At 52.0% G+C, this 27,174-nt stretch overlaps 1 protein-coding gene across 2 annotated transcripts; it reads right to left on the bottom strand.

Annotated features, from left to right (window-relative positions):
• Positions 1-1,851: 1,851 nt before the first annotated feature.
• LOC122387571 (probable G-protein coupled receptor Mth-like 1) lies at positions 1,852-26,630 on the bottom strand. 2 transcript variants are annotated; one of them, XM_043377900.1, is made up of 7 exons: positions 24,946-26,630; positions 18,863-18,941; positions 15,224-15,429; positions 4,979-5,126; positions 3,937-4,026; positions 3,548-3,716; positions 1,852-3,117 (listed from the first exon to the last, which is right to left on the bottom strand). In XM_043377900.1, exons 1-7 carry the CDS (start codon positions 26,423-26,425, stop codon positions 2,920-2,922), a joined length of 2,370 nt encoding a protein of 789 aa, XP_043233835.1. In that variant the 5' UTR covers positions 26,426-26,630; the 3' UTR covers positions 1,852-2,919. The 2 variants fall into 2 exon arrangements, with proteins under 2 accessions (XP_043233835.1, XP_043233836.1); XM_043377901.1 differs by having other exon boundaries at positions 15,224-15,414; positions 24,946-26,581.
• Between the last annotated feature and the right edge of the window lie 544 nt (positions 26,631-27,174).

The following is a 27,174-nucleotide window of genomic DNA, read 5'->3' as shown; positions in this document are numbered from 1 at the left end:
AAATTGATGTACCAAAAGCCACCCCAAGCGGCGCGGCGCTACGCGCCGCGGTTTTTTATTCACACGCAAAAAACGCGACAGGGTGGTACCATATGCCCCCCCCCCCCGCCCCAGTGCACTGGGGCGAAGGTTAAGCTAAATTAACCCTATTCCTGGCGGGCTGCGCCGGGACAAGAAACTGGCGGGGGGGGGGGGGCGATTCGGCCCCCCCCCCCTTCAGATCTCAAAAACTACACATCGCAGCGACAAACGGTAAACGGCATCGGATACGCACGGTCAAGATCTACAATTTTTACAAAGGTCATTTTCAGGTCAGGTCAAAGATGACGTCACAGGGGTCGAAAAAGTCAAAATGGCGGCGCTAGATATGGAGAGAGTTTTTCTCGAATAACTTTCGAATTAGTCAAGATAGGAACAAACTAAGGGCATCATCGTGATCCTCTCGTCAATCCGCATCGAATGATATATATATGTTGACCTCGAAAGGTCAAGGCCAAAGGTTGACCTCAGGTCACGTGACCTCGAGGTCATCATGTATATCATTCGATGCGTCTTGACGAGCTGAACACAATGAGACCATCCACGCGTCTGTATCTTGTTCCTGTACGGAGTTATTGGCCAAAAACCTTTGGTGACCTTTGATGACGTCACATGACCTCACAGCTGCCCAACAGCAAAACAGACCTCAAGGTAGTGAAGGTTGATCGTATATGAAGTCATGTATGGTATATGGGGCCATTCCGACCCGTTTTAGTGGTAAAAACAGGGAGTTGATTTTCCCCCCATTGACTTATAATGGGGAGGTCGCGAAACTGACCTGACCTTAGGTCACCGATATCAAAATTCCGAGATATACAAATTGCACATACTGGTACCCTAACTAAAGCCTGAAGAGAAGAAATTGATCGGTCAAAAACTCTAGCTCTGGCGTGATTGCAAACTTTTCTGAGGTAGGGTCACCAAACCGCCTCTGGTGACCTGACCTGAGGTCAGATCAACTCAAAATTTTCAGACATGTTGCGTAGAAGCCTTTTAGGAAAAGTCAGAAAATTTGAGCTTCCTAGCTCAACGCGTTTGGGAGAAAAAAACAAAAAAAAACTCAGGGGGGGGCTCCTGAGGCCCCCCCCGCCAGGAATAGGGTTAAGGATGAGCCTCCTGACAGCGGAGATCGCGACTTATATGACCAGCAACCTGCCACTGAGTTCCCTCCGTTCCGTCGATTTCATCCTCAGAGTAGTCAAATCCTTCTCGTACTCGCCTCAACCCCTGTTCCGGGCTGGACGGACAACTTTGTCCATCTTTATCCCATGCGGGAAGCTCCCCCATGGGAGCAGGCCCGTAGCCGGGTGCGGTGAGTGTCAAGGGGCTGGGTGGCCTGTCCACTGGATGGGCTCAGCCCCGACGACTCACCAGGGTGTCCGCCCAGACCAATGTCACCCCCTAATTCCTATCACCCTTCTGGCTCTGAAATGATCTCGTTAGACCAAAAGAGCCTGACCCAACAAAACAAAGCAAAAGTAAGCCATTGAGTCACTAAGTCGGCTCAAAACCACGCCCAGATGCGTCCGGAGACACATCGGGTAGCGCCACTCTCCAGAAGCTAACGTAATAGTGTTACCATGCAAACGAGTGACCTCCGGGAGATGGAATTACGCCGGGGAGCCGCTAAGTCATCTACGTATAATAACCATCACAGTCGCTCCAGCAAAGATTGGTCAATATCGTATTTGATAGAAATTCGCAGAAAAAATATACATAAAATACACAAAAAAAAATATCTCAGTTCTCACGAACATACTAGCACACATGCTTACAAGTTACAACTGAACTAACACACGCACACATACAAACTTGTACACAAGCTTACTCATGGCAAATTAGCGTAAGCGGTATACGAAATAGACGGAGCATATTTGACCTGGCCTTGGCTGACCTTACAGAACTACAGCTTGCAACAGCGGGTACCTTCTTACTACAAACAAATCACACAGTCACCCTTTTTAAACTGGCGTCGTAAAAGAGCACAAACACGAAAGGTGGAAGCGTCGGTAAAGTTGCTGGTGCACCATCTTCCCAGTAACGTCCGAAAACAAATCCAGCGTGTTCAGATTTGAACTTAAAATCTTATAATGGTTGTCGAATTTATAGCATCGATAAAAAGGTATGCTTTAGCAGAGGTCTATCTGAATTAGAACATTAACTGAAGTTAGATAGACGTTGCATCCGAATTGGCATTTGGCAGACATTGAAGAAGAGTTCTAAGAAAACGAGATCGCTTATGCACCTTACGGACGAGGATAAACAACTACATTCCATAATAGGAAATCAACTCCTGATTTAACATCACAACTAAAAACGACGAATGCCCGTTATGTGGTACAACACATCACCATGCATGTTTACATACAACTGCTCACGATGCATATGCATTGTGCATGGGGCAATGTGCAATGCATATGCATTCATCCTACACATAATAAATGCGACTGGCACGTCATTCCGACCCGTTGCCATAATAATAAACTGGCATTGCCCGTGTATCTACCGACAGTCACCAAATTGGACATAAAACATGGGGGGTTTACAAACAGTAGACCCCAAACGTCAAGATCATATTGTGACCCATCAAACCAGTCGGAACACATTCTTAGATAACAATGGTCAATACAAATGAACATCACACACGGCGCCCGTCCACTTTACAACAGCCTCGGCAGGAATAAACATGGCACCAGTCAAATACGCTAAACATCACATCGAAGCTCATCTTTCTATAAAAAAACACACCATACTTACCCAGCTCTTTTGTCTCAACAACCATCCGCAAATTCACCGACAAGCTCGATCAATAACCTCCTACAAACCCCGGCGTATCATCCCCCTGCCGCTGTGCTGGCCATCTTTACCCGTAGGACGTGCTCAGCAGGCGCAGTCGGCGGGCGCCGGGTCCGGTCCGTCGGTCGTCAGCTCCTGCTCGTCTCCGCCCTTGGGCCGATCGGTGCCACCCTTCTCTGTCATCTGGTAGGCCTCGTTGTCTGAGCCCTTGCGCGCCGTGGCGGAGGAGCTCACGGTGGTGTTGGTGTTGGTCGTCTTGGTGGGCATTGAGGTCCGCGCCGCCTGCCGGGCAGTCGCCGCGGTGGTTAGCACTTAGCACCTAGGGGTCTCTGCTGTCAGTGGCGCTTCTGAGCGTTCTCGGGCGACGTGTGTGTTCTATTGTAGGATTTTAGCATGAATTGTATCAGAGATCAACCTTGACATGAGTACTTGGGACGAAAATATACAATGACATTGCAAAGCTAAAGAGGAATTAAAACAAAAGGAATTAAACCAATCAAAAGGTTTGGTTCTTCATTATATCCCGAATGGATAGAGCTTCACTATCGAACGTAGCCTTTGCCAAAAAAAAAAAAAAAATAGAGGCAAGCTGTGAGAAAAACTAACGTAAAGCCCACCGATTTTCGCAAAAAGTCTCAATAACGTATAGGTTCTGGCCCCTGTGCAATGGCCGGCATCCGCTATCGTACGGTGCTGCAGCCTGCAGGCTCACCTCGTCATTCTTGTCGGCGTGTCGGATCCTCCTGGTGACCGAGTCGATGAGACCGCGCCGGCCCAGCTCGACGAACCGCTCACGGATCGTCTGCCGGGTGGACGAACGCCCGATGAACAGCAGGAAGATCAGCAGGCCCTGAGACGCGTTGATGATGTCGGTGAAGTACCTGTTGGAAGGGAAGTCGTCAGTCGCGGGCGCGTGATGGGAGAGGTTTGCAGCGAACACCAGTCTTCAAGTAACTCCCCGCGACCGTAATAAGTCAATATCTTATAAGCAAGGTGAAGATGGTGTTCCAATAAGGATTAAAGAAGAGTCGGTCATAAGCACAATGTTTATTCACATTTCAATGTCATAAATTCATATGTGAGACCACGAGATGAACCCACCATGCTTGAATGGGTCCAATTTGAGTCGACAAACACTCGGCGATCCAGCTGACCTCCATGATGATGAACAGGTTGACGTACACCTTCAGCCTAAAAAAGCAGGCCATGTCACATCGTCACATAGGGAAGGCGTCGACAAACGATGGACTAACAGTCACACATTGGTCCCTCGTAAAGTTACATTACCTTCTACAGGTAAGCTTGACTACAAGTAACGCATAAACTAATGGGAAGTTACGAAGGTCCAAGGGTCTAATACCAACGCATCCCAGTCACGTCATGCCGGTTGTGCCCACTCGGCGCTCACATCGATGGGCCGTCCGTTTCGCCATCTCAGGCATCATAATGCATCCCGGTAGATGCTAATAGTACTGACCGGGGAAAACCCCAAATTGACCTATGCAGGATGCAGTGTGCAAATTGACCTTACGGTCCAGAGCAGAGACGTTTTAAACTAACCGGTTGGCGCTGCAGCGGAGCTTGTAATGTTATCCGCGACACTGACAGAGATGAAGGGCATATGTGGGCCCCCGCGTCGAGCGCTGATTGCATGCACATAGACCAATAGACCATAGACATGTAAGACAAAGGGAACAGGACGGGGAGTCCCGCTCGCAGCTTTTGTTTTCCCCTTGCGCATAGTGAGACTGATCCCTGAAATTTGACTCTGCAGTGACGCAGGTTTTGTGAACGCCGTGTTTGGCGTTGGCGACCGTAGAAAGATTGGCAGAGCAGGTAACGCCTGCCAGTCACGAGCTGTTCCGCGTTCGCTTTCTGTTTCTGTTCTGCTGTGGAATTTCTGCATTAGGCATTACCTATACTGCACAGACTATAATCTCTGAATGTGGGGGACGACTTGTCCGGGACTTTCTGTTTATTACGACCTGACTTCGACTTTTATTGAGGTTTGATAAGCTGTGGGATGTCATGGACTTCCCCAAGGACTTCCCCGGTCCTGCTGAGAATTTTCTGCCACGGGCTGTCCCCTCTTTTGTTGAGGTTACCGTGCCGCATGGACTTTCTGTTGACGTCTGCTAGTTACCTGTCACGTGCTGTCCTCTTCCTGTTGAGGATGCGGGAGCTCTTCTCCGCCTGGTACAGGGTGTACGCCGTGGCCACGAAGAATAGGATGTTGACCCCAGTGACGATGAAGATCGGCACGTAGAAGTAGTACAGCTCCTGGTCCTTCCCTGTGAGCAGACGGCGTAGATAGCTTTTATAAATAACTAAATATCTACGTTATTTATTTATCTACGCATAGTGTAAATAGTTATTTATTACACCATGGCATCACTTCAAGATAATCTTACGAAGAGATGCTCTATCTAATGACAGGGTGGATCAACGAAATGATGGGACCATGAATTATGCACTACTTGGCTTATTTGCATCCAGCCCACTCGTGATTAAACGTTAAAACGCCAGCAAAACGTCAGGCTAGTCATTTTGTTACTTCTTAATTCAGCCTAAATATTTTAATTTATTTTCCCATCTGTCAATAATTTCATACAGCCATAGGGAGGCCCGCGTCGGCCTGCATACGTAAGGTGACCTTTGCCGTGAAATCTCACTCCAATAGCATTCATACATGCAGATAAACACACATGGTCACTGTTGATGCTAATGGCTCGGCCGAGCGGTGCTGGGCGGGCGCTGAATTTGCACCCAACAAGTGCTGAGTTGAGACTGCAGTGCAGACACGCTTGCAATGATGTCTGCAAGACAGTGGCTTGCAGACACTGTATCACAATACATACATGTCGCCCATCGAGGGCGACTCAATATTGAGGGATAGTGTCCTGTCCCTCAAGTGCGTTGGCGGGAATTGAAGATTGGACAATGAAAAGGCTGAATGGTTAACTATGTCCATTCATTACTTAAATTATACACCAGCTAAAGTCTTATCATAATGTGTTTCAGCATGCAGCGGACCCGGCCTGGCTTCACGCCTGGTAAAATGCGGTGCGGATGTCGTTGTGCGTCACGACTCATAAATAGGTCGGGAGTTCGTTATCTTTCATATACTCGTATACACATTTGCTTTGAAGATACAGCAAATGAAATACTTCTACACCTCATTTCTGGCCGGCAATGAGTCAGAGGCAGTGGGAAGTTGAAACACGCCACACCATTCGACCGATCTGACACCTATCCCGCCACCATTGTCCGGGCTCTACGTGTGTCGTCATCAGCGGCGGTGTTCATTACCATCTGACGTCATTCAGCAGCTGAATGTCCGGGGCGGACGGTGACGTCACTGGTTTTTGTGTTGATGTCGAGCAGCACCCGGCCCAGATTGGACCAGACTAGACGTTCGATCCAGCACATTCCGTGTATACTATACTGGTGTATATTGTATAATGCATGTGGTCGGGGCCCCGCAATGGTACCCGCAAGTCCCTTTACGGAGTCCAGGAGGCCCTCTGAGGAGAATTGCGGTGCGAAACTACCTGCTATAACACGGTGGTGATCACCTCAAGCCGCCCTGCTGACCACAGACACCCCGCAGCGGGGCAGCACGCGGACACGGGACCAATGACGGTCGTAGGGAGAGTGCGGGGCTTACCCCGCGGTATACCTGTTGGTAACTCATGAGCTACATTCGTCGACTAAAGAGTGCCTTGATGTCTCGGATGCCGGATGCGTTGCTGCGTTGTTACACTGGTAAAATGTACATTTTACGGACCATTGTTAGGGTTTCACCAAATATCTAGCTCTATATCTATCACTTGAGATAGCGATACCTAGTACCAAATTAGGTGTAGGATTGAAAATAAAAATCATTTTGTAGTTATAAAAGTAAATACAAAAAGCTTTTTTTGTAGATGAAAAAATGTAAGTCAAAGCTGGCATGATATAGGTCAGGATAGCTCTTTCATGTTCCTTAGAAAGCAAAGTTTGTTTTCATTGCAAAAAAAGCACAATCAAGTGATTCTTTTTTTGTCCCACAACAAACTGGGCATCCCATTTTACCTATTCCTTCACATTCAATGCTTAAATGCTGTAAATTTCCCTCATCAATCTGCAACATTTCTAGAAAAAAGTATAAGCAGGTAACACGGTACAGGGAAATACAGCCATCAAGCTCGGAAACATAAGATAGGGGAATTCCCGCGGACATACGTAATTACAGTACCTACTGGATAATGCGTGACAGCAAAGGATATTCCGAGCCGTTGTTACAGTAAAGGATATTCCGAGCCGTTGTTACGTTTTATATGTACCTCGTCCATCAATGAAATGGCATGTCTCTCAAAGGCGGTGTGTCCCTTATAAAAGAATGGTATGTCCATAAGAACTCATCAGCAACTGCAACTACAATGTGTCAACACGAAAAAGTTCTTATAAAAGTTACAGATCAGACAAACATAACCGGTTTGACAGTTCATTATGGGCATAACTGTGCAAAAGGGATTACAAGAAATAAGCGAGCGCTAAACGCTTAACTCCTTACAATAAGTATAAAATACGCTAAAACTACATATGCACGACATTCATATATGTCCTCTAACGGTTATTTACATTATTGGTTACTTTTTCAGTATCGTTGTGCCAGCTCTTTGAACATGTCAAAGACCGGTTTACTGCTTACCTAGGTATGTCATCCTTACATAACGCCCATTTTATCATATTGTTCATATTATCCATGTGAACCATTTGCAAGCTTTGTTATTAAAGCTCGGACCGGTTTCTGACCGACCCACGCGCTAGAATCTCCACGGGTCGTGACTGCGGTGCACACGGAAAGGCTCGATAACTATAGCAATGTAGCCAGCGGTGGAAGCAGCTTTCGAAAGATCACAAGATAAAGGAAACGGTCTTAGATCATTCTATTCAAGGCAAAAATTTGTTAACACAGGTAATCATGGGCAGCTTTCAGACAGAGGTAATCTTAGTCTGTGTCCGGATAATATCCGACAAGTGACCTGCAGCTCGCATACCGAGCTATTGCGCCGTGTTGGCGGACAATGCCCGACATCCGAGCTAGGGGCGCGCCTAAAACAGTCAATGGCTCGTTCAATGACAGTTTTACATTAAATTAACAGATTTGACACCACCACATGCGTGCCAATATTAGGTACTCGACTCCTCAATGCATGAGTCGAGTATTATAGACTAAAAATAATCCAAGAAGAGTGACCTCACTCACGCATAGTTCATACATGATCTAACAAAATAGAACTTATGCATGTCGTATGCCTATCGCCGGCAGCCTCCGAAGAACTGGTCCCCCTCCCACCTCTCCAGCTCCCATCCCCGCATATTTGGAGACCGGCCCCACTGGCTCCGGCGGCCGGTCCCGCGACCAGATCAGACGGCCGGCCCCGCGACCAGACCAGACCGCCCGTCTGCCCGCCGGCAGGCAGGTTCAGGTGACTCCCTCCACCCTCCCCTCCCCACGGGCTCTTTACCAGGGACGACCAGAAACAGGTGGCATGGTATCTGCTCGCTCTGTCTGCCCCGTTCACGTGTCGGTACTCTCATGACCTTGAGAAGGACGGTGGCCATTGGGCAATGTGTGAAGGGTAGTCTTGTGTAGTGTCATGTTGTCTCTCGTGGAACGGCGTGAAATTATCATCCTTACTCGACTAGCCAGGTAACGGAGACAAATAAGGCGCAAATCAGGTAGCCACATGGAATTCAGATCGTGGACGCGGCCCCGACTACACATGGACTACAGAGTAGGGGAGAGTGGGGCAAAGCGGCCACCCGGGGCAAAGCGGCCACCCATCGTTTTAGCCCTTCATAGCTGGCGTCAGTTCCAATTTATGGTTTCCAATTATACTTCTCTTCACGGTCGTTCGAATGAGCCAGACCGGGGTTTCAGGCCCATCACCATTGTTCTGTGAAACACAGAAAAGCCTTTCTTGCCAGGTTACCAACTATGTTTACATTTTTTAAATGTTATGTTATTCCATAACCGTTTGGAATTTTTATAAGCGCTCTTGTCCATGCATTGCATGGTTATCGTATATGTATCATACCAATTTTAATGCTTTTTACTCCACTAATAGCTAAGCTGGAATATTTTTGTCTCGGACGGTATGCGCGGGGCAAAGTGGCCGGGGCAAAGTGGCCACCCCCCAATTTGCCATAAGTTGTTTCCATCTGGATAAACAGCATTATTTATATTCAAATGTGTCCTCATGCATTCATCTTGGCCACTTTTCAGTTGCATGAGTTACCAAATAATGCAATTAAATGTTTTTTTCATGAAAATCCTTTTTTTGTTTACCTACAGGTGGAAGATGATAAAGTAAACATCCATCCTCGCTTAAACCTTGTCACCATCTAATACCCTAGTCGTACATGAGGCAAATATTTTGTTCCTCATATCGGGACTTGAGAAGATGCCGGTGGCCGCTTTGCCCCAGGGTATGGGGCAAAGTGGCCAATATGCATAGGTTTAAAGTTTTGTCAATATCTTCCATATGCGAACGCCTTTGGAAATAAAACGCAGTTGAAATAAAAGGCAATTTAATAGGGATCACATTGGTTGTAGCGTGACGCAAGGATGAATGTGAGCCGTATAAGTGTGAGTCAGCTTCAGCGTCGAGCTGTGAACCGGTGACCCAGCGTTGGTCATAGCCGCCGGCATCTGATGCCGGCAGGGCCGAGTTACACCCTGCAAGTAGCTGGGCCGGGCATGACGTATGGGAGCATGATTGGCTGGTTATGATGTGAGATATATGACGTATGACAGCGCGATTGGTTGGTGATGATGTGAGATGTGTGTCTGCGAGCTGTGGATGTGCCAGGAGGGGGATTGTGAGTTTAGTTGGCTGGAAGGTGTAGAGGAGAGCAGAATAGATCTTCTTCTTGTGCTGGACGGTGACTTTTAAGTCAGTACGACAAGCTATTTCGGCCTTCTCGACTAAGTGTTGTGATTATGTCTGACGTAGAAGAGGGCAGTGGTGCACCGGTAGCTGGTACCAATACCATGGAACCAGAGTTTCCTGCGCCTGCATTCGATCTGCGGGCAATACCGGAGTTCGACGGCAGCGGTGACGTCGTCAGATGGCTGGAGCAGGCGACACAGCTGTGTGCCCTGCGTCGTGTGTCACTGGCCGCTGTCATACCCACACGCCTGAGGGACCAGGCGTACGAGGTGTGGGCCACCCTCTCCTCCACCGAGCAGCGGGATGCTGCAATCGTCCGCCAAAAACTGCATCGTGCATTTGCATTGGGACCCGACGCGGCTATGTATGAGCTGTATCACCGCCGTCTACAACCGGGCGAGTCTGTGGATGCCTACCTGGGATCAGTCAAGCGGCTGATATCCCTCATAGGTTCAGTGTCCAACGAAGTGATGACGACGCACTTCCTGCAAGGTCTGCCGCCGGAGGTGCGGCTAACAGTACGTAACAGTGCTGGAGATGAAACTCTCTCCTTGGAGCGAGCCGTCGCCGTCGCTAGGTCAACGTTGGCGATGGCGGCCAGGGAGAGAGCGACTGCATCGGTGGCTGTCGTCCAGCCGCCGCCATCATATGTACAGCAGCAGCGGGGAGCCAGAGGGACGGGTCGCCGTCCACCACTGCGGTGTTGGACCTGTAACCAGGTAGGCCACATCGCCCGGCTCTGCCCAAACGGGCACGGCGACGGCGCTACATCAGCGCCACGGGCTCCGCCGTCGCCAGCTGCCGCAGTGACCCAAGAGCCCCCATCATCGACATCAATGTAAATGGGCGCAAGTGCCGAGCACTCGTCGACACAGGGTGCAGCGAGACAGTGGTGTGGAAGGGCATGGTGTCCTGCTGGGAGCGGAGTGACGCCAGCTTGGTCGCTGTCAACGACAGCCCGGTGCTGTGCTGTGGGCGGGCTGTGGTCAGCCTTGGAGTGCGCGGGGCGACAGTGAGTGTGCGGGCGGTCGTCGTACCGGCCCGGTTGCTGGGCGTAGACGTGTTGCTGGGCATGACCGGCATTGACGCCCTGCAGGGCGTGAGTGTAAGTGGAGGATCCGTTCGCTTCGGGAGCGACAACCCAGTTGCGAGCGTCGACACGGCTGCTGTGGTGCAGCGTGAGGCCCCGCCGGAGCGGGAGGTGTGTCGAGCGGTCGACACGGCTGCTGTGGTGCAGCGTGAGGCCCCGCCGGAGCGGGAGGTGTGTCGAGCGGTTGACACGGCTGCTGTGGTGCAGCGTGAGGTCCCGCCGGAGCGGGAGGTGTGTCGAGCGGTCGACACGGCTACTGTGGTGCAGCGTGAGGCCCCGCCGGAGCGGGAGGTGTGTCGTGCGGTCGACACGGCTGCTGTGGTGCAGCGTGAGGTCCCGCCGGAGCGGGAGGTGTGTCGAGCGGTCGACACGGAGCCGGAGCTAAGGATTGACGAGACTGACTTCACGGCTGTGTTCGATGATGTGTGGACAGTCCGTTGGAAATGGGCCGGTGGCGTGGCTCCGCCCCCGCTTGGAAACTCGATAGCTCAGTACGGTGTGCCGAGTTGTGCGCGTGAAAAATTCGATGCAGAGCTGGCGCTGTGGATTAGTGAGGGCTGGCTGCGCGAATACGATGAGACGATGTACGGTCCCGCACAGGGATTGATCCCGTTGATGGTGGTTACTCAGGCAGCGAAGGACAAGGTGCGGCCGGTGTTAGATTATCGGGAACTCAATCAACACCTGACACGTCACACAGCCGACGCTGACGTCTGCGTGGAAGAGCTGCGAAGGTGGCGACGTCACGGACGCCGGGTCGCTGTCCTGGATCTGAAGAAAGCTTTTCTTCAGCTTCGTGTGGACCCGGCCCTGTGGCCGTACCAGACAGTCATCGTGCAAGGGCGGCGGTACTGCCTGACCAGGGTCGGCTTTGGGCTCAGTATCGCGCCTCTGATCATGAAGGCTGTGGTCAGGAAGGTGCTCGCACAGAGCCCCGGGTTGGCAGAGGCAGTGCTGCCTTACGCCGATGATCTGCTGGTCAACGAAGCGGTGGTCTCGGCTGATGAGGTTGCCGAGCACTTCGCTCGATTCGGGCTCACATGCAAGCCGCCGGAGCGGGTCGCGACCGGTGCACGTATGCTGGGCCTTCGTGTCGCCGAGAGCGACGGGCCGGCACTCCAGTGGAGTAGGGACGGGGAGTCACCAACGCAGGCTCCACCCGTGCTAACGCGGCGATCTGTCTTCGCGTGGGCCGGCCAGCTGACATCTCATGTGCCGGTCGCAGGCTGGCTGCGGCCGGCCGCTGCATGGATGAAGCGGACTGCCAACCGCCTCAGCCCGGACTGGGACACTCCGATCGTCAGCGAGGAGCTACAACGTGAGGTGGATGAGGTGTCACGGCGGTTTCGAGCATGTGACCCGGCACGCGGCCAGTGGTGTGTGACAGGGACGAGCGTCGTGGTGTGGACCGACGCCAGCTCCATCGCCCGCGGTGTCGTGCTCACTGACCCTGACACGGGCGCCATCATCGAGGACGCGTCCTGGCTGCGTGCCGAATCGGAGAGGGACGTGCACATCAATATCTCAGAACTGGATGCCGCTCTCAACGGTGTCAACCTGGCGGTAGCATGGGGCTTCCGTCGCCTGACGCTCCGGACAGACTCGGTGACGGTGCACCGCTGGCTGAGTGACGCGCTGTCGGGTAAGGCAAGGCTGCGAACCAAGGCGCAGTCCGAAATGCTTATCCGACGGCGCGTGGCTGTTTTCCGTCAGCTCGTCATCGAGTACGAACTGGAGGTCACTATCGAGCTGGTCGCGTCAGCGGTCAACCGTGCTGATGAGGTGACGCGGGTGCCCAACGCCTGGCTGCAGACTGCCGACCAGCCAACCACTGATTCGTCCAAAGCACAACCGGTGGCTGTCGCTGCCATCACAAGTGCCTCAGCGAGTGACATCCGCACCATCCACGAAAACATCGGTCACCAAGGAGTGAGGAGAACGTTGTGGTACGCCCGACGTGAGCTGGGGGTGAGGCGGGTGTCAAAACCAGCTGTGCGAGACGTGGTCAGACGATGCCAGACGTGTGCCTCGATTGACCCGGCGCCGGAGCGCTGGCCCGGTGGGTCACTCGGAACAGAACGCACGTGGGATCGCCTGGCCATGGATGTCACCCACGTGCACGGCCACCCATACCTGACGCTGGTGGACTGCGGGCCGTCGAGGTACGCCATATGGCGACGGCTTCGCCGGGCAGGAGCTCTGGAGATTGTGAGTGAGCTGGAGAACGTGTTTCTAGAGCGTGGAGCCCCGGCGGAAATACTCACGGACAATGCGACAGAGTTCCGTGGCCGGGTCATGTTAGCGTTCGCGGCTCGCTGGGACGTATCCATCCGGTTCCGCGCTGCCTACGAGCCCGGCGGGAACGGCATCGTCGAGCGCCATCATCGTACCATCAAAGTGATGGTGGCCCGGCAGTCCTGCTCCGTTGCTGAAGCAGTCCATCGGTACAACGTGACACCGAAGGATGGCAGTGACCCGGCCACAGCTCCAATCAACGGGGTGCTTCGACACCCTGGCCGAGACGTTGACGTGACGCCCCGCAGAACCTCAGACGAGCCTGGTGACGCCCTGCCGCTGAAGAAACCCGGTGTATACCAGGTAGGGGACAAGGTGTGGGTTCGGCGGCGGGGCGACCGATGTTTTGTAAAGTCAGACGAGGGTATTGTGACAGGCGTCGTTTCGGCCCAGACAATCGAAGTCGATAATGTCCCACGACATGTGCGAAACCTCCGACATCGGTTGACCGTCCCTGAATGTCCGAGGCCAGGGGCTCTGCGAGCGCCAACGGTGGAGTGGTCTGATGACAGCGAGTGTGATGGCGTGTGTGTGTCGCCAGCTCCGAGTGATGTGACGGAGTCGGACACGCGGCCGCCCAGCGTTGCTCAGTCCCCGGACCCCGATCCACCGACCGGGTCCGATGTGTCTGCAGACGAGAGTGAAACGTTCGTGCCTGCGACGCTGCGGCGTGGTACGCGTGTTCGAAGAGAGCCGGAAAGATATGGCGATGGTGTGCCAGAGGATGTAGTTGATGCGTTGATTGAATGACATGTAACATGTAGAGTAATGTGGTTCTTCAGAACCAGGGGGTGATGTAGCGTGACGCAAGGATGAATGTGAGCCGTATAAGTGTGAGTCAGCTTCAGCGTCGAGCTGTGAACCGGTGACCCAGCGTTGGTCATAGCCGCCGGCATCTGATGCCGGCAGGGCCGAGTTACACCCTGCAAGTAGCTGGGCCGGGCATGACGTATGGGAGCATGATTGGCTGGTTATGATGTGAGATATATGACGTATGACAGCGCGATTGGTTGGTGATGATGTGAGATGTGTGTCTGCGAGCTGTGGATGTGCCAGGAGGGGGATTGTGAGTTTAGTTGGCTGGAAGGTGTAGAGGAGAGCAGAATAGATCTTCTTCTTGTGCTGGACGGTGACTTTTAAGTCAGTACGACATTGGTATAGAAAGGATCTTTCCAAGTTTAAAAATCAAGCGTTGGCATCGTGAGAAGCGTTAGGGTGGCCGCTTTGCCCCACTCTCCCCTACAGATGTCTATAAGCATGGTTGTCTGGCATGCCCTCCTGTCTGGCGTCGCTGGATCCGCCCCTGCGGAGACTATAAGGCCCAGAGTCTGAGTCGGACCCAGAGGCGCACCGAGGCACGCCACCGACCGGAAAAGGCTCCGATACCGGAGTGTCGGTCACAACGCCACATCTCGGCCGCAGCCATCTAGTCTGTCCTGATGGACGTCAGAGCGGTGCTGGTCCTGCTACCGCCGCGCCGGAAACTCTGCCAGCCTGCACGGCGCACTGCAGACGGAGAGACAGGAAACGCATCCGTCGCCATCGAACGGAGAGATTGTGGTAGAAACGCAGCCGGCATACCGGAGCATGACGAGGGTGCGTGACGGGTGGCACTCCCCACGGGAGTTCCCTCATAGGTCAGCTCATTCTGACCACTCATGGCGATGACCACAGGATCTGAACAGCGTGGTGGGCGCATGAGTCTTTTATGAAACTCTGTGTTTCGAAGCTAATACTAAAAAATAAGCATTTTTAAGATTCGATTGCATACGAATCCACTTCTTGAAGCTTTGACTTTTAGTTTCAGCGTTTGCTGCGTACGATGCATTTATAATTAATTGTTCCTACATGTTTTTATTCTCTGTAACAATTAAGAAAAAACAGGTATTTCTAAGGTCAATGTTCATGAAATTGATTAGCAAATATAAGATACGATAAAAATTTACCTGAAGAAACATATAATCGTTACTGCAGAAGTTAATGATAGAATAACTTAAATCCACAGTGAATGTTGCCCTGATTCCCGCAGCCCCCTGGTGACCTAACTCCACGGTGAACTCACCCGAGAGGAAACACTTGCGCTCTCCGAGGTCGGGTCGCAGGATGGCGCCCTTCGGGATGACGTCGTAGGGCACATAGTTGAAGAAGGCCAGCAGGCAGGTCATCAGCAGCGGTACGCCCCACGCGTACAGCGAGTGTCGGATGAAGCGGTTCCTCAGCGAGCGCTGCGACGGCGACTGGGTGCGCAGGTGTCTGAAAACCAGCGGGCTGCTGCGGGATGAGGCGGTCACCGGACGGTCCGGCCGGACGGCAGCCGGACGGTCCGGCCGGACGGTCCGGACGGTCAGTCGGAGCTACACCAGGGTGAGGGGAGTGGGGGCAGCATTCACAGGTCAGGGTAGCGGCAGCAACTTAACATGCTCTAATGTTCATTGGCAGGCTAGGGGGGGGGGGGGCACCATTAGCAGTAGGTATATCTGACAGCACCATTCGACCAACGGGTTGTAACCTCAACTCGCGAACAGAAGCAAAGTGCATGCATCATAACATTCGCATTTCTACATGCATCAATAAACATGCAAACTAATAAGTTACATACCTAATAGAAGTTATTACAAATAATTTCTAACAGACCCATGCAGATCCAATGAACATTTCCTAAAACCACGTGGGGCGATGTGATAGTATGTTCCATGTGTCCATGTGAGTTTGCTTGTATTTGCCCTTGACTATTGTGTCATGTGTTATTCGCCCCTGTGCTATAATAACCTTTATGCCTACATATGTAAATATTCCGTAGCATGTTTTTGCACACACAAAAAATAGGGGTCTAACTTGAAAGGCTCCTAACCCCAAAAACGAGATTTCTACAGAGTAGAATGCCTCATTTGGAACATTACCTTTGAGACGTCGCTCCGTTTGGATGATGATGTAAATAATAAACCAAATTATTACAAATGCATTCAAATATATTCAAAAAGACACACAAAGCTTTCGGTTCATGGAACCTTGATCACTGTGCAAATGAGATAATTTGGTTTATTATTTACATCATCATCCAACCTGTCATGGATACTCAACATTTGTCGCTCCGTTTCTTCGTGCTCCTGCCTTCAAAAATAAAATTTGCGTCATGCGCCCGCCTATTTCATATTGAAGGTAATAAGGACAAAATCATAGCATGTCTGCGTTAGTTTATTAAAAAAAGACATAAAAAAGACATCAAAATCCGCCCACAGCTATATATGCAATGTGCATAAGAGTTCACTAAGCGGCTCGCAAAGGAAGCGGCGTGGCATTTGCACGCTCGGCTCGCGTGCCCATGCGAAACGAACTCTGAGTATGAGTGCTCTGAGGAGTAAAGGACTATTAGGCCACGAGCGGAGGCGACAGCCGCTTAACAAGGCGGGGCTCACTCCTCTGCATGAATCCAGGCTCGCACGTCGCCTTCAATTATGCTCCAAAGGATCTGAGAGTGTATATTATAATTACATACGTTTTAAATCACTCGGCAGAGTAAGCCAATGATCGCGGGATGCTTAAGACAGACACACGAATACTAACGTGAGCTGTTGGGGATCGCCAGGATTTTCATCGTGCTTCATTTCGTATGCACGTAGGCAGCATGCAAGGAAAGCAATGTGTGCCTAAGAAACTGCGGTGGGCACGAATAGACTTCATTAATTCCACATTAATTCGTTTAACGTTATTCAACGCTTTGGTTGACCACGCAAAACCACGAAGGAGGCTTGAATCGAATGATATAAATGGATCATAATTACTTTAAAGAAAAATACAGATGCTTATGACTTATTAACATATGTCAATGTTTAAACTTTAACCCGGCCGGGCCCGGGGGGTAATCCCAACCACCGCAGCCCGGGGGGGGGGGCGTTTTTCGCCCCCCCCCCTGTCTAACTCCGTAAATAAGGGAGCTACGGAAACAAAAGCTATACCAAAACGAAAGGTCCTTACGAGACGATTCTAAAGCACCTAAAATTTTTCACCTCGGGTCAATTTTCAAGGTCAGAGGTCAAGGTCAAAGGCAAAAACCGGCACATGTGTAGTGATCTCAAAGTAAGCCTTCTAGAGGACGGCAGGCTGCATCAAACCGGCAAAATTGGGTGTCAAACGAAAGAAGAGCATCTGAGGATTTCGAAAATGTGCTCAAAATCAAAGATCAAGGTCAAGGTCACGCTCAAAATTGACCTCAAACTTGGCACTTTTTCGCACATCTTGCGTGCTAACTTCCAAGATGTTTTGAAATGTTTTGAGGCTTATCAGTTCCCTATTTGTGGTTCATCTTACGATACAAGGCTGCTCAAAGGTCAAGGTCACTGAAGAGTATCCCTGCTAGAGGCTATTTCACTAATTCAAGTTAGTAATAATAAGTAAGACAATTTTGCCATCCGTAAGCTCTAAATGAAGGCTTAGAGGAAAATAGATGCCAGATTCGTGATCAGCGGGTACAAATCCATCAGAAACGACCTTTCATGTGTCAAGGTCAACCAGAGGTCATTCGAGGTCACATGAGGTCAACATAAAACTTGACCTTTCCGAACAAAATATATATCATTCGACGCGGTTTGACAAGGCGAATGCGATGGTACCACTGCCGAAGCTCTAGGACCATTTTTGTCGAAGTTATTTGCGAAAAACTAAAACCACATTTCGGGGTCGTCGACCTGACCTCTGACCTCAGGTCATCAAAACTATTTTTCTATTTTTCTCTATGTCAAACGCTACACAGCCGTGCTCGTAATTTGTCTTTATCTCCAAAACTCTGTTTTTAGCAGCTATTTGAAGTTTGAGTCTGTGACGCCGAAGTTTGCCGTGCAGAGGTCTAGAAAAATGGACCTTGTGACGTCATCAAGGGGGCTAGGTCCAAATTTTTTGCTTCAGAAGATGTCAAATTGATGGGAGAAAAGGTACTAAAAGTTTCGCTTTCCTATCCCTAAGCGTTCGGGAGCTATCGCAAATATTCGCCAGGGGGGGGGGGGCGAAAAACGCCCCCCCCGGGCCCGCGAGGGTTAGCAAATCATCCTGAGCAGTAAGCACACACCAACTGCACCCAGATTGTCAGCTGGTTGGGAGCACGCCACCTGCTCTGCATGTCTGGCGGCTACTCGCCTGGTACGGTCACATGCAGTGCATGTTTATTATTTATCCTGGAACATGCCAGCTCCAGCTATAAACAAAAAGGGGTTTATCGTTCAACAAACAGACGGTTGGTTTCATTATCAAATGTCAAGAGTCAACGTTCCTACCACATTCCCCAGCATCGTTTTGCGCTATCATTGCAGGAGTTACTGAATAACTAGAAGTACGTAATTATAGCAGTGCATTGCAGCTTTAATGTTGCCCTGACCGAGTCGATCTGTTAAATGGATAGTTGATCACTCTTGCGTTGTTCCTATAGTATTTTGGCTCCACTTTATTTTGTTCGAGAGTCCGAGACGAAATATTAGCGAAAGGCTACCCGGAACGATAAAAAAGGTTTGGGCATCGAACGTTAAATATGCCTAACCTGTGTGTGCATTGATGATCTTATGTTGGATGTATGTATGTATAAGTGCGGAAATGTGAGTTGGATGCGTGTATTGGTGCGTAGCTGGTGTGCCCTCGTATAATGTGAGTCAATGTGTACCAGTTACTGATAATGCAGGTATATGATGTGTGTCTGCAGCTGATGAGTACTCACGCGAACGTCCACCAAATGTCGAAACTCATGACGTTCAGCCAGAACAGCGCGGCGATAAATGAGTAATACAGCATCAGACCTGCAACAGAACCGCTTATATTTAGGTATTGACATTCACCGTAAATGACGAGCGGTTCCTTTACCATCAGGTAAGAGCTGCGTACCTCGGAGAATGTGTATACAAGTACGATTAGGAACTCTGTACATCAATATGTCCCGTCGCTCAGTTGGTAGAGCACCGGACTCCTGGTAGTGAGAGCCCGGATTCGAGACGCCCCGGCGCTCGATATTTGTGACTCCTGACGGGGATGGTCTGCGGTTGCTGGGAGCAGCCGCAGCCAGTTGAAGTCAGTTGAGTGGGACAGGCCGTGTCCGGCTTTGAAGGGCACGTTAAACTTTGGCATCTAAATTCTCCCGTTACCCGGAATTGCGCGATCGGACGGTAGGGGTCGGGGTCTGCGCAACAAGCTCTGCTTAGCGTGGGCTCCGGCTCTGTCAATCCGTTCATTCAAACATTCGAGCTAAATTTATAATAAAAAATATGCATGTTGCAAATGCCATTGGCGTTCCCTTTCTAGATCCTCCGCCTATAACTTGAGACTGTATCGAGCCACGGGATTTCACTCAACTGAATAAGTCACGTCCATTATCGGTATCCCTCGCAGAGAACAAACTCTTCTAAAATAAGCGGTGATTGCGCCGCAGCTGGGAGCAAGTGTTCCTCAGTGGTTGTTGGAGTTCATACCCACGCGAGCAACGAGGTGGCTAAGAAGGGGAGGCTTTTGTGTGCCCATCGGACGTTCTACGGCGCCACTTACACATTCCATTCTCCTAGCTCCTGGGGCATAGTTCGAGTCGGCAGCTGCAACACCCAGCCCTGATAACAGCAGCAGCTCCTGTTGGTACCGGCAGCTGCAACACCCAGCCCTGATAGCAGCAGCAGCAGTCTCTGCTGGTACCGGCAGCTGCAGCACCCAGCCCTGATAGCGGCAGCAGCAGTCCCAGCTGGTTCCGGCAACTGCAGCACCCAGCCCTGATAACAGCAGCAGCTCCTGTTGGTACCGGCAGCTGCAGCACCCAGCCCTGATAACAGCAGCAGCAGCAGTCCCTGCTGATACCGGCAGCTGCAGCACCCAGCCCTGATAACAGCAGCAGCAGCTCCTGCTGATACCGACAGCTGCCCGCCTGCAGCAGTGCAGTATATCAGCCCCTAGTGCTGACAGCTGCTGCCCTTGACTCTGGAGCTGGCAGCTGCACCATTCAACCCCTGGTGCAGTGCTCAGCTATTGGTGTCAGCAGCTGCAGCGCCGTCGCAATTTAGCCAACAACGGGGGCAGGGGAGCGTGACATTACACTGAGACCGGCACCCGCTCGGCCGCGCCACAGCCCACAAAACCAGCCGGCTTTATGTGCTAGACGCTTCGAAAACACAGGACAAATATGACACCTTGGACGGGCAGTACGATATGTATGTGATGCGTGATGCGATGCAGATTTTGGGGAACGACGTATACCTACAAGCTATCAATCCGTAGATATCTGATATTATCGCTGCCTGTGCTCTCGTCCATTCATTCAATTGTCGGTCTGTGGAGACGATTGCTGCCGTCTGCAGCTCTGTACTGCTGCACTGCCAGTCCGTGACCGTCCTTGGACGGCTGGCCAGTGCAGCGGTATACGAGCCTCGAGCGACTCTGCAGTGAGCTCTGTTCGCCACCCACTGTAAACTGGGCCCATTGCACGGAACGTCCGGAATTGGGTGCAATCGGGAGACGGTGCACCATGTAGTGCTGGAAAGCGGGTGTGTGAGGTGACGCCTGATCATACCTATGTTCAGGTGCATGTCTAGTAACTCGATTTGGTTGCTGTCGGTAACGCCTGTCTGGTTGCACAATGAACAGTAGATAGGTAGGTAGGGCAAGATCAGTGGCGGTCGCAGGGGGGGGGGGCCATCAGGGCCATGCCCCCCCCCCAAAGGGAAATCAGGGGGGCCATCATATCATTTGGCCCCCCCCCCCCCAAACAACCGATGGGCCCCCATGGCCGTATGGGGCCCTGGCCCGTATTCGATTGTCACGAGGCTCGAGAAACCCACGCCAGCTATTAGCAGCTCCCATACCAGTCTTTGAGGGTCCTACACTGACCTCTGAGGGCCCTTCAGTGGCGGTCAAGCGTCCACATTGACCGCTGAGGACCCGTATTGACCTCTGAGGGCCCTCCACTGGCCTTTGAGGGCCCCTAAACCGGCCTCAGGGGCCCAACCGGCGTCTGAGAGCCTCACACCGGCCTCTGGTGGCCTCATTTCTGTCTCTCGAGTCCCAAGACTAGCCTTTAAGTGCCTCTGAGAGCCCCGCACTGGATTCTGAAGACCAGATCTCGAGCCAGCATCGGCCTCTGGGGGCCCATCTTGGCCTTTGAGGGCCCTCCGCTGGTCTCTGGGGTCCAACGCCGGCCCATGCCGGCCTTTTAGGGCCCCACACTGACCTCTAAGGGCCCATGCTGGACTGTAAGGACCCACATTAGCCTCTGAGGGCCCCCCGCACTGGATTCTGATGACCCAATGCCGGCCGCTCAGGGCCCGCATCGGCGTCTGAGGGCCCATCTTGGCCTTTGAGGGCCCTCCGCTGGCCTCTGGGGTCCAACGCCGGCCCATGCCGGTCTCTTAGGGCCCCACACTGACCTCTGAGGGCCCATGCTGACCTGTAAGGATACACATTAGCCTCTATGGGCCCCACACTGGATTCTGAAGACCCGATGCCGGCCTCTAAGGGTCCGCATCGGCCTCTGAAGGCCCATCTTGGCCTTTGAGGGCCCTCTGCTGGCCTCTGGGGTCCAACGCCGGCCAATGCCAGTCTTTTAGGGTCCCATTCTGATCTTTGAGGGCCTCATGCTGGCCTGTAAGGGCCCATATTAGCCTCCGAGAGCCCCCCGCACTGGATTCTGAAGACCCGATGCCGGCCTCTAAGGGTCAGCATCGGCTTCTGCGGGCCCATCTTGGCCTTTGAGGGCCTTCTGTTGGCCTCTGGAGTCCAACGCCGGCCCATACCGGTCTTTTAGGGCCCCACACTGACCTCTGAGGGCCCGTGCTGGCCTGTAAGGACCCACCTTAGCCTCTGAGGACCCCGCACGGGCTTCTGAAGACCTGATGCCGGCCTCTAAGGGCCCGCATCGGCCTAGTCTGAGGGCCCATCTTGGCCTTTGAGGACCCTCTTCTGGCCTCTGGGGTCCAACGCCGGCCCATGTCGGTCTTTTAGGGCCCCACCCTAACCTCTGAGGGTTCCATGCTGGCCTGTAAGGACCCATATTAGCCTCTGAGTGCCCAATTCGGTCTCTGGTGGTCTCAAACTGCCCTTTGCAGGCCCTGTACTGGTCTCTGAGGGCTCTAAACTGGCCCTTAAGAGCCCAAACCAGCCTCTAAAGGTCCCACGACCCACACCGGCCTCTGATGGTCCCATTTCTGTCTCTGGGACCGAAACTGCCCTTATGTGCCTCTGAGGGCCCCGTACTGGCTTCTGAAGGATCGATGCCGGCTTCTGAGGACCCATGCCGGTCTTTAAGTGCCTCATAGCGACACCTGAAGCCCCACACTAGCCTCTGAGGGGCCCGCAAACTGGCCTATGAGGTCTCTACACCGGCCACTGATGGCCCTATTATGTTCTCTGGGGGGCTCAAGCCTTACCTTTGGGCGTCACGCACTTGCTTATGAAGGCCCACATCAGCCTCTGGGGCCCTACCTGGGGCCTTTGAGGCCTTTCGCTGACCTTTGGGTCCAACGCCGGCCTCTGGGGGTCTGACACCGTACTCTAAGGGCCCCATTGCAGCCTCTAGGCGATAGGTATCGCCGAAGCGCTATCGATGGGCCCATAAGTGTAGGAACCATGGGTACAGTGGGCGTAGTTGCACCAACAATAATTCTGCAGTGAGTGCAGACAATGTATTCTGCATCCACAATAATCTGGAACAAAATCCCCATTCCTCAGCAACACTACTTTCCATGCAGCACGACAAATTTGAGATATTTTGCCCCGCTATCCGTCTTTCGAAGCATTTGCTACTGTAATGGTCTTCAAAATTTGCATTTGTGCTCAAGTAAAAAAAAAAGATTAAACGGAAGTCGGAACACATGTGATTGAACAGTGAACAGATACCGATGACCCACTGTTCAAAGTTTTAGCATGATGATCTTAAAAAATGGCAAAGTTTTTTTTTGCAAAGAAAATGGCAAAGTTAGCCGCCTTTACTTTTGCGGTAGTCCATTCACAGTTGCGTGAATTATTGACATAAATGCTTCAAAATGCACTTTTCGGTACCTTTTCCACATGGTGCACCCTCAAAGCTCTCAATGAGCCTCCGCTCGGGTGCCGCCCCTACCCCCCCCCCCGCTTCACCGGCCATGGCCTAGATTTCTGCACCCGTGCACTACGCCCGTGGGCCCCTTTAAGCTAGCACCGGGCCCCCCGGGTGAGCGCAGGGGCCCCTTTGCCAAGTTGCCCCCCCCCCCAAACTCCAAGTCTGCGACCGCCCCTGGGCAAGATGCCTATAAATAGCGACCCCCTTAATTTGAACTGTTAGGTACTGCTCACGCTTTATGGGTGCCACTCTATTACTGGATTGATTTTCGGAGAGATCGTTCATTTTTGCTATCAGAATCTATTCATTTTCTGCCCCAATATCCACAAATTTATTAGTACCTAATAAGCATTTTGACAAACCGTTGAAAAAAAACGCCAATAAACAACTCGTCCCGATTAGCGACCGGAAGGGTCGGGTTATAGGTCTATGGGTTTCCCCATAATGGCGATAGATGTTACGCTCGAAAACACGAAATAAAATACTTTAATGAACATATACGCAAAGCACATAATCACTGGAACAGGAACATTTAGCCAGCACGTTTATGTTGTTGGAAGCTGATCACGTTATGCACCAAAGGTGAAAATAAGGCGAAACACATTTTTGGAGGTTATCCCGTATTGTATTCGAGGCCCACGTTGGATTCGGCACCCCTGCAGTCTGCCATGACAATTGGTATCACCCACCACACATCGCAAGCTTCAGAAACCCCTAATTTTCTCTTCTCTCTTTTCCCATTCATTTCCCTTCTTGAGCTATTTGCGACCATGTCGGGCGCAACCAGGAAATATGGGCTGCGACAAGTTTTTAACCACCATGCATTGCACGGTCAAGGGATTCACTACGGAAAGGCTGCGATTAATTGAAAAGTGATTGTCGATTTATAACGAAAAAAGTGCATCATTAACGTGCATCGCATTTCATCAGAAATGATACAAATACAAACGGTTCGGATAAGAAAATGACCATTTTTACTTAAACTCAGCTAAAACGTCTTAACAAAGGCCATGACAACCGGAAAAGAATTGAGATTGCTAAGCAATGCATGACAGTCCTTTGACATTGCTTTCCCTCCGATTTCTATTACCAGTTTTTTTTTTCTGTAGGGAGGTGGGTCGCAAATAGGAAGCGGTCGCTAATATGCAACCTTACCCTACTGTACCTATAGGAGCCTAAACGTTAAAGGCTAACAAATTCTTCTTTTAGTATGATTTACGAATTACGATCATTAAAATCGCGCCTGCAGGAGCACCATTTTGACGCCTACCCCCTCCCCCAATTGTTTATAGCACATCACAATTTGAAGACGACGGACACTGCAAGACAACGGACGGACCAACAACGAAGACGGACGACAGAACCGGGCCCAAATACAGGACGCTGTGGTGGCCCGTAAGCCAAAATACCAGAACCAGAACCAGTTTCTCAAATGTAAAAAAGTCAGCTCACAGGGTCATCCAGTCTTAGGGTCAGGTTAGCAAGTCACGGCAGGTGACCTCAAATATCATACCTGCGGGCTAAAACAAACCACCATGCGACATGCGTGTACGGTGTAGGTGTACGTAACTACCTATATAGTGTATGACCTTGGTATGGCCACCTAATGAATACGCTGCCAAAACACCCTGAAACCCCAACAAACAGAAGTGCATGTAGGTTCAATGGAATGGAATGGTATGCGACTGTCTCGGAAGTGATGGATCTAATTATCATTGTAAAAACATGCTCACCTAATGCGTCGCAGCCGGGCCCCAGTTCCACGCCGTGCAGCTGGTTGAAGACGGTGAGGAAGAAGGCGACGAAGAGCGCCGCCGCGTGCGACATCAAACACTTCCCGTGGACGTTCCGCAGCTTGGGCACCAACATGTAGATCGCCAGCATGATGAACAGACAGATGAAGGAGATGGTCAGCAGGGTGCTGTTGACGTACTCCCGAATCGAGGCCTCCAGGTCCTCGGGCTGGCAGCAGATTGCCGTCTCCACCACGTGGTTCTCTTTCGTGGTCTCGTCAAAGAAGACCTCGGAATCGATGCAGCACTGATGGGCCTTGAAGGTCAGGTTCAGTCTGGGCACCTGGATGTCCCCGTTCACCTGCAGAAAGGGCACATCCTTCTCGCCCACCCTCCTGCTGAATATGAAGTTGTGGCCACCCTCGCACTCGGACCTGCCGTACAGGAGGGTGAAGTTGTCTGGCTCGGGAACGACGAGCTCCTCCTGGTGGAAGGTCGGCCGCCACTGGCTCGTCGTCGCAGGGATGCAGTAGGTGTTCGACAGCAGGAAGTTTGCCGCACAGCACTTGCGTGTGCAGACGCTCTCCGAGGGGCACAGCTCCTCAAACTGTTCTTCGGTGTGCCGCTCCGTCTCGTCGTAGCAGACATGCCCAATCACCTGCGGCTTTGGTGAGGGACTCTGCAGCACGTCCAGGCAGAAACGGTCGGGGTTGAGCGTCACATTATACAGATCAACCAGAAGGTGTCCGTTTGCCTCCAGGAAGAACTTGTTGTGATCGGAATGAAGATACTGCGGCACTGCGTTTTGAGGGCACCTGAAGTCCCCTTCGGCCCGAATCTCGGCCTTTTCTGGCGGCAGCGGAACTAGACTGGTGGGATCGCCATGGAGTACCTCCGGCAGCCAGCTGACCGAACTGTTGGCGCAGTCAAAGTCCTGCGTCTCGCGGTTGACCACCAGCCGCTGGCCGACGGGACAGCACTTGCGGAAGGCGACTCGGGTGACGTTGTCGATGCTGACGAGACCCGCCACCTGTGGAACCACCTTGGGCACGCAGCAGCGCAGCGTCTCGAAGATTTGGCCGTCGTGCTCGATGTTACGGAAGCAGTAGTCGTGCCCGAGGTGGTAGACGTCGCTGTCAGTAGTCACCGTCAGCTCTCCGCTGGGCTGCAGCTCGAACGTCGCCCGCGGCTCACTGAACGTAGTGAACGTGACCTGATCCTCGTTCGGGCCGCACTCCCTCATCGGCCCGCCCACCACCTTCAGGCTGACGTCGCCACTCAGAAACGAAGGTGTCCACCTGAGTGAGCTCTCAGTACACTCGCGGGCAATGGCATTCTGTCCCTCGGGGCAGCAGGTTCGCACACAATAGTCTGCTGTCGACCCCTCACATATTGAACTGGCGGTCACATTGTCATCCACATCCTGAGAGACACAGACGCCCAGCACTCCGAGCAGACACACCGCCACCGACCGCCGCATGGCTCTCCCGGTCAGGCACCGCGGATACTGAAGGTCGAGCCGCCGCCGGCCGCCGTTATAAGCACGTGCCCGTGCCCGTGCACGCCCGGCGCCGGCTCTGCGCGGTAGCCGACTGGCGTGCGGCGCGGCGCGTCACTGACAGCCGATGAGTGCGGTGCCGCCGAGCAGACCGGCACGGGCGGTCCCCGGCGGCTTCCGCGCGTCTGCGTCACCCGGCCGGCGTGGAAAGTCCGCCTGACATCCCTCCCCGGGCGGCCGAGCCGGCCGTCGACCTTGGTCAGCACGCGACACACTACACCGTGCTGCCGACAGTCTCCATCATCCAGTGTGGTGGGAGGGTTTAGCTAATGGCGTGACTCGTTAGTGTTCGGTCGAAACGAAAGTTAGCTGCTATCAATGGCTGAACTGGACACTATCCTCGAGATATAGTACGTATGTGTATCTGGTCTGTTTTTAATCGACTTACACACAAGTAGTTTGAACAATACTCGGGCTTAATTTGGTTCAGATTTTGTAGCTCCGACCCTGAGGCCTGAATTGGACTTCGGCCAGAAATTCGGCCGACTCCGATTACGTAGCCCCGATCTGAAGCCTGGTAACATAACTGTTTGACCCAATGCAATGACCGTCGGGCACTATTCCATCGGAAATTTCAGCAACAGTTTTTTCCTAGCGATATTGTTTCACATCTTCGTCTTCCAGCAGCAGAGTTAGATCGGACGACATTAATCGACCCACCCTACTAAACC

This window comes from Amphibalanus amphitrite, unplaced genomic scaffold (genome assembly GCF_019059575.1).
Source record: "Amphibalanus amphitrite isolate SeventyFive unplaced genomic scaffold, NRLGWU_Aamphi_draft 000290F_arrow, whole genome shotgun sequence".
Lineage (NCBI taxonomy): Eukaryota > Metazoa > Arthropoda > Thecostraca > Balanomorpha > Balanidae > Amphibalanus > Amphibalanus amphitrite.
The sequence above is the reverse complement of the archived record's forward strand: the minus strand, read 5'-3'. Positions and strand labels throughout refer to the sequence as shown.

What these genes read in the sequence shown, in the direction of transcription:
- LOC122387571 (XM_043377900.1), bottom strand. Translation starts at nt 26,425, where the DNA reads ATGCGGCGGTCGGTGGCGGTGTGTCTGCTCGGAGTGCTGGGCGTCTGT. An exon ending in GCCCGGCTGCGACGCATTAG is followed by an intron (nt 18,942 to 24,945) that starts GTGAGCATGTTT and finishes GTTCTGTTGCAG; the next exon opens with GTCTGATGCTGTATTACTCA. An exon ending in AAGAGGACAGCACGTGACAG is followed by an intron (nt 4,027 to 4,978) that starts GTAACTAGCAGA and finishes CTGCTTTTTTAG; the next exon opens with GCTGAAGGTGTACGTCAACC.